Source organism: Vanacampus margaritifer, chromosome 13, assembly GCF_051991255.1.
Source record: "Vanacampus margaritifer isolate UIUO_Vmar chromosome 13, RoL_Vmar_1.0, whole genome shotgun sequence".
Classification (NCBI taxonomy): Eukaryota; Metazoa; Chordata; class Actinopteri; order Syngnathiformes; family Syngnathidae; genus Vanacampus; species Vanacampus margaritifer.
The window spans coordinates 4,423,066-4,435,308 of NC_135444.1; the positions used below are offsets into that span (position 1 = coordinate 4,423,066).

Here is a 12,243-nt window from a genome sequence, read left to right on the forward strand (position 1 = left end):
GCACAATTGAGATGATTACTGCCAGTGACTACCTCCAGTGGCGGCTTAGCGGCGGAACGTTCTGTCCCCCCATTCTGTCTCCATGCATCAACAAGGAGGCGTAATAATAGCATAACAATTCTCACTTCGATTGCCCTCAAGCAATCGTGCTAACTTAACACGCACGTGTATACAAACACATGGCGTTGACCAACAAAGTTATTTTGATTCAGAGAGCCCCATGACATCATTGTATGGCGAATTTGAGCTGCAGAATGCCGCCAGAATGCCACTAATTAAATTATCTTTCACATGCACGCACACACGCACACACACACACTACAATGTTTATGTTTAAGTAAGTCATAAGTGGGGTTTCCATCCACCCATTTTTATTAGAATTTTCAAGAAATGCAAAAATAAAACTGAATAGAAAAATCGCAAAAAGGTTTTTACGCTTGGAGGGGGTGGATTTTAAAGCGTACTGAAAAAAGGAAGACGTAAATTTTGGCTATGGAAACAGGTTTAGCCAATAAACGCTGACAAGACCGGATACACGTGGCACGTTTTGAGCAAATATTACGTCACACGTCGTATGTTTGTAGTAAAGATGTCAAACGATTACATTTTCAATCAGATTAATCACATCTTAGAATTTTGCTTAATCATGATTAATCACTTAATTAACACGGCTTTTTTTAATCAACATTTTTTGCCCGCCAAATTGAAAGAGCCACCTGTTACGTGTTAATTTTTTCGACATTTAATGTTTTGTCTTCAAAAATTTGGATCCACTGCACACGCTCATCCTCCTCTTTTTCTAATCAGTTAATTACTTGCATAATTTAAAATCACCCTAATATTTTTACATTAACAAATATTCTGAATGTCATACACAAACATTTATTAACTCTTTCACTGCCATGGACGTTAAAAGATGTCAAGTAAAAACCTACGGAGCGCCGCCAATGACGTTAAAAGACGTCATCCAATTTTTTTTTAAACGGGTGGAGGAAAGCCTTGGCCAGCTGTGGTGAAAGTTTCAAGCAGATCTAGTTAGCCTAATGACTATTTTTGGCCCCTAGATGGCAACAATGACTCTCTTTTGACAAGATTGGGTAGGCGTCAGTAGAAGGCGTGAGGCGGAGCTAGAGGGGACAATGGCTGGGGAAGGGAAGAGAACATGGCGACCGATTGCAAGCAGCTCACGCTCGAGTAGCAAGACGAAAAGCATCGACCAACACTAAAGAGCACATTGATGATGACGATGATCATCATCGATGATGATGATGGTGACTCCGAGGTTGGAAGCATTGACGCGGCAGTAGAAGACGTGAGGCGGAGCTAGATGGCTGAAGAAGCAAACAATGGCGATCGGTTGCAAGCAGCTCACACTTGGGAATTTTTTTCAAAGACGAAAGGCATCGACCAACGCTAAAGAGCACATTAATGACGACGATGATCATCATCGATGATGGTGATGGTGAATCCGAGGTTGACGCCGAAGTTGGAAGCGCTGACGCGGCGGCTATGACGACGTCATAAAGGTTCACGGGCTAGCGATGCTAACACTGGAAAACGCGGAGCACAACCGAGCACGCTCAGGCGGTCGTTCAATCGGACGACGAAGAGTGCCCCGAGTCAAATGCATATTCATCGGAGTAGTGGGTACAGTCTGCTACTTGCTATTCCCCGGAAAAAAAGGCCGTCAAGAAAGTGTAACGTCTGCACGCGAAACGGACAATCGAAGTGAAATGTATCTGTTGTGCAAATCCTGCTCCCTCTCCTTGCACGCACGGCAGTGTTACAAAAAGAAAAACTGTATTTGAAACATCCACATAATTGTAAATAGTACCACAGTTGCACACATTTGTAAATAGTTTGCGAAATTGTTTTGTCAAATTGTTACACTGTTGAATGGAAATACTGTGGTACCTTGGCTCACGAACTTAATTGGTTCCCACAGAGAGTATGTGAGCCGAAAAGTTTGTCTTCCAAACAAGTATTTCCCATAGGAAACCATTAAAATGAGAATAATCCGTTCCCAGGTCCCCATAAAACACAATTTTCTACTAAAAAAAGCCTTAAAACTACACAAAATATACCTTATTTTATGTATAATAAATGTGCTATTGTATTGTAGTTAAAGAAATACACTGTACTGTATAATAAAGTGTTTTTATTTGCAAAACTTGCAACTTGCCTTTGTGATGGTACAGTAGTTGAAGGCTTGATGGAATGGAGTGGGAGGAGGAGGGAGGGAGGGAGTTACTGTTCGAAAGGAGAGTCCTCCGGTGTGGCTTCTCTTCTTTGCTTCTTAGGAGACTCTTTATCCTTGTTGCTGACTAAAAACCTCTTAATTGACACCTGTTGCTTTCTGAGTTGTAAGGTCTTACGAAACTGAGGCATCACATTATCATTCATCATGTTGATGATTCTCATAGCCACAGTCTCTTCTGAATGGTACTGTTCGATAAAAGCCTGCACATTACTCCACTTAGTTAACATGGTCTTGATGCTCTCACTTGATGCTGCAGCCATCTCCTCCTCGTCCTCACATGACAACTCCTGAATGGCTTCCTTCTGCTTGTCCTCTTGAAGGCGAATCAAATCCTCTGACACCCTTAGCCACACACGCACCCTTAATAGCTTCCTTGTTCTTAAGGATGGTAGCAATGGTAGACTTAGCGTACTGGTACTGGGACGCTAAGTCACACAAACGCGCACCTCGTTCGTGTTTGTCGATGATCTCCTTCTTCTGCTCGACCGTAATTTTCTTCAATATCTTCTTAGGCTTAACAGCCTGTGGTGGGGTCTTTTTCGGTCCCATGGTAGCAAAAGTACACTCCAAAAGTACTCCAAAATGATCCAAAATGTCTACCGAACACAAATCACGTCCGCACTCAAACGACGAACTGGGACGCCGTAAGCGTGCGTCAGCTTCTCGGCATTTTTTGTGTCGCGTGATTTGGTTCGTCCGCCGAAAACTAGTTCGTGAGCCGAGACAAAATGCTCGCGAATTTAATGTTCGTGAGGCGAAAAGTTCGTGAGCTGAAGCGTTCGTGAGCCGAGGTACCACTGTAAACGTATTTTGCAATCTAAAAACACTTTTTCATTGTTGGTGGTGGTGTATTACAGAAGTAAAGCACTATTTAGGTGTTGGTGGCATCATTCATGGACAAAAAGAAGTGTACAATTCACTAGAGTGCATGAAATAACATCGTTTCACAAAAAGCTCTTTTTCTCCGCTTTTTGTTTCAAAACAGAGCATTTCGGTGAAACTAACCATTTTCTATTGTTGATTACTAAAGAACGGAATAAGGTAGAAACAAACTTTTTTCTGCTGAAAGATGAGAGTTCACTCTTTCATTTGGTAGTATGTGTGTTTCCATAGTCCAAACACAACATTTTCTGTGGACCTTGAAAGATCAGTCAAAATGCTTAAATCAGCTGGCACTGGCGACATCCCGTTTCTGAAAACGTCTGGCAGTGAAAGAGTTAAATGCTTTACTTTAATACATGTAGTTATGCTTATTGCTCAAACACAACCTGTACTACCTTTGTACGTAACCATCTGCTGTCAGCTAAAGGATTAATGCGATAATTTTTTTGTGATTAATTAAATAATCTTTGTGCACTTTTTTACTCGCGACTGCCACCTCTGGCCCAAAGTGTAACTGCAACATCTGTGTTAGGCTCGTTCATGGTGCGTGTGCGAGTACGTGCATAATCTTAAAGCGACAGCCACAGTTGACAAAGGAAGACATGACTTCAAATGAGGTAAGAAAAACTCCGCCCCTCCCCTGCCCACAGAAACTGTGGCGTGTGAGGGTCCGCACACTCAACTATAAAGGGAAGATAAAAGCTGATAGATACAGTCAGAGTAAAACAGTCAGGGGGGCTCTTCGTACTCATCTGGGCATTTGGTGGAGCATGCATGATGTAGAAAAAGCTTTAATATTACCTTTATAACGGCACAATGCACCTTTAATTAGTTAACGATTTAACTTTGACAGCACTAGTTTGTAGTCACAAAGCAATGACGATAAAGTAAAGTATGTTTGGGGGCACGACAAAACAGAAATCGTTTTGAATATTAATGCAATTTTTGATTGAAAAGCAACTGAGCAAAGAAATGCTACAATTTATCAGGAATTACAACAGCAAGCTCATACGTCGCTTCCTGTTCTTCTTTTTCTTTTAAATTACTGGTGGATCACATCTCTATTGTGTACTGTATACCGCCCCCTCTCAATATTCGCAAAAGAAGAACAGATGGAAACGGCATAAGTCACATGTCCGTTTTGCGCGTTTTCAGTAAATTTGCATAAAATATTCAAAACAATTGGATGGAAACCCCACTATAGAAAGAACGCCTTACAATACACAACACAAGCTCATGATACATTAAGTGTGTTTCAAGCATGTAAGGTGGTCATTCCGAGAGGGCAACGAGTGTGTGCATGCATACATTACTTGCAGGTGCATGGACATCCAGATTAGGATGCTAAATCTTTCCTACGGAATTTACATTGTCTATCCTCTAAGAACAGGAAAAATTATATGACCTAATACACGATTCATGAGATTCAGTTCAACCCAAATGATATTCAGTACAGTGTAATTTTGAGTTGCGAACATCCCCTTTAATGTAAAATTTGAGTTACACACAAAATGTTCTTTACCTCTATTTACATACTATTTTCGATATATGAATGGAATTGGATTGTATACAATTGAATAGATGCTTTGTATCATGAGATGTAGAATTGCATTTGGAGCATCTATTAGCGATGGTATCGTTCAACCGGTTCCGATAGTCAATGAGCTTGTGGCATTAACCAGGGCGAACAGTCCATTGGCTCGTTCTGGTAAGCCCCGAACACTGACGAAAACAGCACCAGTTTTGACATCCATTACATTTGATGAAGGTAGAGTTATTACGAATTATATTGTGGCACACACAGCAGGTGGAAGACCAGAATTTTGTTCAATTCCAGCACAAATCAGCAGAAAATGGAGCAGCACGTCCGGAGTGGGCTGCTCAGGATGCCAAAAACGAGTGAGCAGACGTCGCTGAGGGTACGAGACTTACCGGCGGAGCCGGGTGGTGCAGTTACGTAGAATTATTTCGAGTGAGCACCATGTTGTTTCTTCTTGCGCTACGAGACCAGGTGCAAAACCAACCTGATGTTGACTTTACATAGTGGTTTGGGGACCACCAGTTTTGATGAATCAGATACAGTATGTTTGGATTGTATAATATTCCTGGACGTACCAGTATGTCTATGCATCCAAAGTCTAGCGGGAGTCTGGACAACATAACTTACACATCAGATTGTCATTAAAAGAAAACCGTGGGCGTATGATTCCCTGTCACATCTTACAGATACTTCTGTCAGTGTCACTCTGCAAATCACACATCATTGCGTCACTACAGCAAGGCCTCTAAAAGTTATGAGCCTCTGAGCTAGAATGAATAACCTCTCAGCACCTCCCAGGAAATCATACTGACACACAAACGCGTATGTTCACACAGAGCAACCGACTCGGCACAAATGTGAGGGAAACATGTTGCAAATGACAATATGTGTACGACTAATACTGTGCCCTTTGACATCTACAACTATTAACCATTGGGGTTCCGGTACACCTGGTATATCAGCATCAAAGAAGACAAGCTGGATGGACGGATAGATAGATAGATAGATAGATAGATAGATAGATAGATAGATAGATAGATAGATAGATAGATAGATAGATAGATAGATAGATATTTTTAATGTTGTCTAGCTGTGGTTTGCCAATAGATGGATGGATAGATAGATAGATAGATGGATGGATGGATAGATAGATAGATAGATAGATAGATAGATAGATAGATAGATAGATAGATAGATAGATAGATAGATAGATAGATAGATAGATAGATAGATAGATAGATAGATAGATAGATAGATAGATAGATAGATAGATAGATAGATAGATAGATAGATAGATAGATAGATAGATAGATAGATGGATGGATGGATAGATAAATAGATCTTTTTAATGTTGTCTAGCTGTGGTTTGCCAATAGATGGATGGACGGATAAATAGACAGATAGATAGATAGATAGATAGATAGATAGATAGATAGATAGATAGATAGATCTTTTTAATGTTGTCTAGCTGTGGTTTGCCAACCAACCGTGCCCGATTCTGTGTGGCAGACATGCAGAGTAGTGACCAAAGCTGACTGTGAATACATGCACACGCTGAGAGAGCAGAGATGGAGAAAGGCAGAGAGATTGTAAATTGAGAGAGAGAGAGAGAGAGAATGCAGGCAAAGCAGTGATGCAGAGTGAATGAATGCAGATCTCTGAGAGCCCATATTATCATTCTAAACCCATTCCTGCCATTTTTCCACCTCGTATCTGATTAGAATAGGCCTACTTTCTCAAATGTGTGTACTGTAACTGTGCGCACATGTGCACGTGTTAGGCACCAGCTGGAAGACATTAGTCAAGCCAGCAGGTAACTTTACTCAAAACTGGCACAGATAACGACAAGCTTTGGAAGTATATCACCTGGCATAGCATGATACATGAAAGACAAATAGAATGAAAAAGAATGAAAGACCATATATAGGCTCAAATAAATCCACAAAAACAACAACAAACAAAATAAATAAACAGCCAAGCAAAAGAAGAGCTTCAACACACTGCGGGAGAAAGAGCCCAAATGCGTGGGTTTTGGTCGATATAAACTAAAATGTGGGCTTGGGGATACAAATACGGTGCCATAAAAAGGCACAAGAAAGTCTTAAAAATAAAATGCTTTGACACTGGTACATAAAATATATGGTAGAAGACAGCATGAAGCAAGTGAATAAAATTGAGGAAAAGAGAATGCAACAACAAGCAAGAATAGAGCAGAACATTGGATAAAAATGTTACAAGGAACTACATTAACAACTGAGAAAGAAAAGAACTGAGTGAACAATAGAAAAAACAACATGAATGACATTTGATCTTCCCTTACCTCTGCAGCTTGTTTTTTTTTAAATCCTTTGGAAAATAATGGAGCCTCAGCAGTGCTATATTCTCACTTTCTAGCTCTTCCCACAGTAATTGTTTGCAAAAGCGTGCCCACGAGGAGAGCAGTGTGTCCGTGTGTGTGTTCGTGTGACTGTATCCTTGGTGCTGATGAACAGTGGTAAGTGAAACTCCACTGGAGGGCAGACAGGCGGGCAGACTGAGAGAAACAGGATAGCAGCGAGAGTCGAGGGCAGACTGAGTAGGATGGAAGGGTTACGGCTTCCTAACATCAGCGCGGCTGAGTGGATACACCCACCTCTTCAGCCTGCATCACACGGGAGTCTCTCAGCTACTTCAAACTATGCACAGAGAGCAAAGTAGTAAGTGTGCCGGCCGGCCCACATACAGGTACAACTGAGTTTAATGAGATCGTACCAAGAAATCCTTAAAAACCTTCTGCTCCTGTTAACATCTACATATAAGGCAAGTGGGTGTTATTTGCAGAATAGTTGAATAAAAACAAGTGGCATGCTGCCAGTGAACTGTAGCATGTAATGAAATGCAACATTCTTGGAGTGCACTTCTGCCTATCGCTCAACATGCCTTCATTTCAACCCCTCTTGCCCGTTTGGGAAACATTGTGGGTGGAGAATAAAGGGGGGTGTTTTTCATATAATGGAGCACAAGGCTTTTGAACTGTCAACCATCCCACCTCTGCTCCTGCAGCCAATGTGAGTCCCTGCTTCTTGAGACAAAGCCTGCCTTGATAAAGTCCAACTCTACTGCACAGTGCATTGACAATGCTCCTCATTAGTAGCCCAGGTTGAAGGTTTGACTCTCTCGAGAAGGGAAATACCTGCAGGTGGCCACAAAATTAAAATGTGTGCACTCACTGTTGGACAGTTTGTATGTAATGACCAAAATGAGATTATTTCAGTGGTTTGCTTTCTCCGCTTGTGAAATATGCATCATGGTTTAGTTGGAAGTAAGTGACCTTCCTTGTTAAAACACCTACTGACCTTCAAATTACTATGCATTACTAAATTTTTAAAATATAATTCAGTTATGCAGTATATAAAACAAATGTATTATGATACACTATATGAGATGCACGTAGCCTTACTGTCTGTTGAAACCAATCATCATTGCACTAGCCCCAAATCAAGAGATAAGATGATGATGATAATGATGATGATGCAAGCAAGTAGTAGCTCTGTTTGTTATTACCACCACGTTACATCCCCACGAGAGGCATGGCACCTCCTTAATAGTGCAATTCACCCAGTAGTATCACTATTACAACATCACTGGGTGACTAAGTCAGACGCTGAGAGCGGGTTAAGGTAGCTGGCAGCTGCTACTAGTCCTTCGATGCATGTAGTTGCTGATGTCCACGAAGCCACTCTGCAGCAGCAGCCGCAGCAGTAGAAGCAATGATCGCACTGATATGCACGTGAGATATTATTAAATACCATGCATTCTTTATTTGTTTTCCTCCTACCGCATTAAAGTGATGCGAACATCTTCGGTAAACAACTATTCTCCATCCTCGTCTTATTTAGAACATCGCACCTGATTAAATTGAACCGCTCGCATGGAAGCAATTCTGCAGTGTTTCCCTTTTGGTTTACAAACACAAGGCCAAGAAAACATGAATAGTATCTTACCGTGCAAATCGTGTGCAGGTAGCTCGGACTGACTGTCAGATGTGGAGATGCTCCAGTGACTGTGGACGATTGGGCGGCGTGACGGTGTCATTGACAAGAGTGCCCCTTGCTGGCTAATAGGGGACATTGATTTTTAAAGCGTTCATTGGGGAATAGTTTGTATCTTTTCATTTCCAAATGCAAGGATGGCAGGGCTATTTATTTATTTATTTATTTATAAGGTGGGTCATTTACCACCATTAGCTGTGCTACATACAAGCCAGATGAACAACACAGAGCTCTTTCTGGATTACATTTGTTTCACCATTTTATTTCTTTTTAGTATTAAACTTGAGAGGCGTAGTAACGTAACTTTAAATAAGCAAATTTTTTTGTGGTCTTGTCACACCAAGTTGTTGGGATTTGTGAAGATTGTTTGCGGAAAATTAACACTTATGCATTAACTTTCTCCCACAGCGCCATTTGCAGGATTTAATGGAAGCCATACAAGCAGTTTTATTACGTCATCATTCCGTGCCAAGCCAACATAGAATATTTAGTTTGATACCAGATTTATTTTTGGCTCCAGATGGCATCAGACAAGTCACCACTTTTTTTTTTTAATTATTTTTTATTAATTTTTTTACTTTCGTTATTAATATACTTCCGTTTATAGCCAAGATTTAATGGGAGCCACACAATTTAGACTGCAGTTTATTACGTCATAATTCCATGCCAAGCCAAAACTGAATATTTTGTTTGATACCGGATCTATTTTTGGCTCCAGATGGCACCAGCCAAGTCACCGCTTTTTTTTTTTTTTTTACTTTCGTTATTAATGTACTTCCGTTTATAGCCAAAGTAAATTGAAGACTACAAAAATGGCTTCCAACGATCCGGTGGGCCTAAACATGATATTGGTGTCTACTATAAACGCCAGATGAAATGTAGACAAATGTTCATATTATTTTACATTTTTATGCGTTGCAGTCAACATTGAGAGTTCTAATTTTTATTAGAGGTACTATCACAGTCGACAGGTTTATCTTAAATATTAATCAATGTTTGATTGGAGGGTGGATGTACACCGGCAATGCAGCTGTCACTGATCCGTACAGTGGAGGAAAAAGCGCCAAGTGCTTGTGCAGCGTCGATTAAAATTGTTTTTTTTTTTTAATTGAAAACTACCTTAAAATGTATTCGGATTAAATCTGGAGTGCTTTATGATTGAACGAGTGTGAGTTTATTACTGATTTGGAGTTCGATTACTTGAAGTGAGGCTGCGAAAAACTTCTCTCCCCACGGTTTTGAGTGATCCAGTTTTGTCGGCGATGTTCTGTGCTTTTTTGCAACAAAAACAATCGACAACCGAAATGACAGTAAGTGTTGTCACTTTGTACGTAAGGGTTAGAACCAACAGTGGTTGTGTAATTTCTTCGCGGTATGCAACTGGCTTTGATGGCGTTACCTATAGAACCGTCGTTTTTCTTTGATACAGCTACTATGTATTTGCACCCTAGTTTAGACGTAGTCATGTGCGCCCTAGAGTTTGTGTTTGAAACTTTGATGTTGTAGCCCATTCAAACGACATAGCGTTTTTCCCTTTGCCACATGTTGCAGCTCTTTGAAGAGAAAGGCTTGTGAAGTGTGAAGATGCCAGGTCTGCAGGGCGAACATGTGGCCTCGCTGGGGAGCCCCATCAAGAGGAGCAAACTGTCACTGAGGTTCTTCCAGAAGAAGGAAACTAAACGAGTCCTGGATTTCTCTCAACCTCAAACAGAAGATGCTAAGTCAGTGTACATATGTGTCTTATGTCCTTATGACAAATAGAGTTAAGCCTTTTTCATTTTAATTGATTTAGTTGTTGCCGTGCCATCCCGTAACCTCAATTTGGGGTTAAGCAGAACCAAGATCACACTAGTGAAAATAATCTATCCTTGATCTCATGACGTTAATCTTATTTATTTGTGTAGCAGCTGTGATCAGGTAGTACCCGCTCCACCTCCACGACCAAGCTCGCCAGATGACCCCCCGCTGTCATGGGAGAAGAGAGGGGACTTGTTGCCATTTGTGGGGTTCAGCAACAGTGGCAACACCTGCTATTTGAACAGCATATTACAGGTGAATTGCCATTTTTCAGTAATACAAAGAATCCTCGGCACAGAGAAAGTCACGTGACGTCAGGATCTCTATGAGTGAGTGTGTGTATGTAAGTCTGTGTCATTGGTCCCAGCCGGCATGAGAAAACACATGGTCTCATTACCATGGAGACAACCTCGCTGGCTCCTAAACAGGAACTTAAAGCACAGGAGATGGTGAGGGAGATAAGGGAGACTCCAGATTCTGGCAGCATCAACATTCAGGAGAAATAATCCAGAAGGAGGGTTGTTTTGGGAACACGCTGAGAATAATTCAGTCAGTCTCGAGGCTTTCACTGGAGATCTAATGGGGCTCAATTGGCCGAATTGGTGATCAATTTTTTGATTCCCCAAGTTCATATCCAATTTGCAATTTTGCATTGTGTCTCAGAAGTCGCATTCAACCTGCGATTGGGGTCACGTTCACGGTCACGTGAGTCTGTGTTGACCCCCTGCCACAACCCATCAAACATGGCTGGCCCAATTCCAATAAAGCTGCCCGAACGCATCTTCTGAAATTTCTGATAAATCAGGAAACAGCCAGCTCCAAACAGCTGTTATCAGATCTTCCACATCCTCCACGGAAATAATCGACATTCATACCATCCTTCACTTTTTCTAGGAATCCATGTCATACCCAGCAGCAGACATTCTGTCTGGACAAACAGGTTCTCCCTTCCTAGCTACCCTCGTCGAAAAATGATGTCGCTGAGGGACCAGCTGACCAATTCCATGATTTTGGACAAAAATGCAGCAAGAGCGAGGAGGGATGATAGTTTAGCCAAACACACTGCACAATACCAAAGTCAGCAAGCAGAGACGATAAGAGCAGGAGGGGAGCACAGAAAAAATGGGAATGCCTTCATTGAGAGCCAAGTGATAAAGTGAGAGTAAAGTGTAGAAAATGGTTGAATGTGGGCATGTTGAGGGCACAACTTTACAGCGCACGTTTCAGGTGGAGTTTGACTTTTACAAGGAAGAGGGCACACTTTTTCTTAAGTCTTTCATGTGCACAAAAATTCTCAGGTTGTGTGCAAACACATTTATAAATGATGCCACAGGTGCTACAATATTTTTAACATATTTCAATCCTGACCTGGTATGAAAATGCATTGTGAAAGTGAAGGTGACATGTAAACGTGTGATTGTTCCCTCAGGTGCTCTACTACTGTCCAGGCTTAAAAGAAGGCATCAAGTCCTTATGCAAGTTGTCAAAAAGGACCGCAAAACCCACTGAAGAAACTAAACAATGTGAAGAGGTTAGCACACTTGTCTTCCAGTAACATAGAACATTGTTTTTAAACATCATTTCATTTGATTTATAGCCCACAGGGGATACTGCCAAGTCCTTACTGGCACAGGTTGAGCTCCTGGAGAACTTCCACGGTTTGATAAGGTCCGTTGAGCAGCTGCAGTCCAACTTTCTGATCGCAGACAGCTTCAGTGGGCGAGAGCTTGACA

General features: G+C 41.4%; 2 protein-coding genes across 5 annotated transcripts in view; one reads left to right on the top strand and one right to left on the bottom strand.

Moving 5' to 3' along the window:
* The window catches only part of kank4 (KN motif and ankyrin repeat domains 4), a 91,288-nt gene extending 82,544 nt beyond the window's left edge, over positions 1-8,744 (bottom strand). For 2 of the 3 annotated variants that reach the window (XM_077584706.1, XM_077584704.1), the window contains exon 1: positions 8,666-8,744. The gene's annotated coding sequence lies outside the window, so the exon portion shown is untranslated. Of the gene's footprint in view, positions 1-7,002; positions 7,236-8,665 lie in introns of those variants that run through there. The other variant, XM_077584705.1, reaches the window with a different exon arrangement.
* A 1,022-nt stretch (positions 8,745-9,766) lies between these two features.
* usp1 (ubiquitin specific peptidase 1) overlaps positions 9,767-12,243 on the top strand; it is a 7,702-nt gene continuing 5,225 nt past the window's right edge. Inside the window, exons 1-5 of one of the 2 annotated variants that reach the window (XM_077583138.1) lie at positions 9,767-10,023; positions 10,265-10,434; positions 10,618-10,765; positions 11,940-12,041; positions 12,108-12,243. The exon at positions 12,108-12,243 is cut by the window's right edge and continues 31 nt beyond it. In XM_077583138.1, coding sequence (XP_077439264.1) covers positions 10,298-10,434; positions 10,618-10,765; positions 11,940-12,041; positions 12,108-12,243 — 523 coding nt within the window. In that variant the 5' untranslated portion in view covers positions 9,767-10,023; positions 10,265-10,297. The remainder of the gene's footprint in view (positions 10,024-10,264; positions 10,435-10,617; positions 10,766-11,939; positions 12,042-12,107) is intronic. The other variant, XM_077583139.1, reaches the window with a different exon arrangement.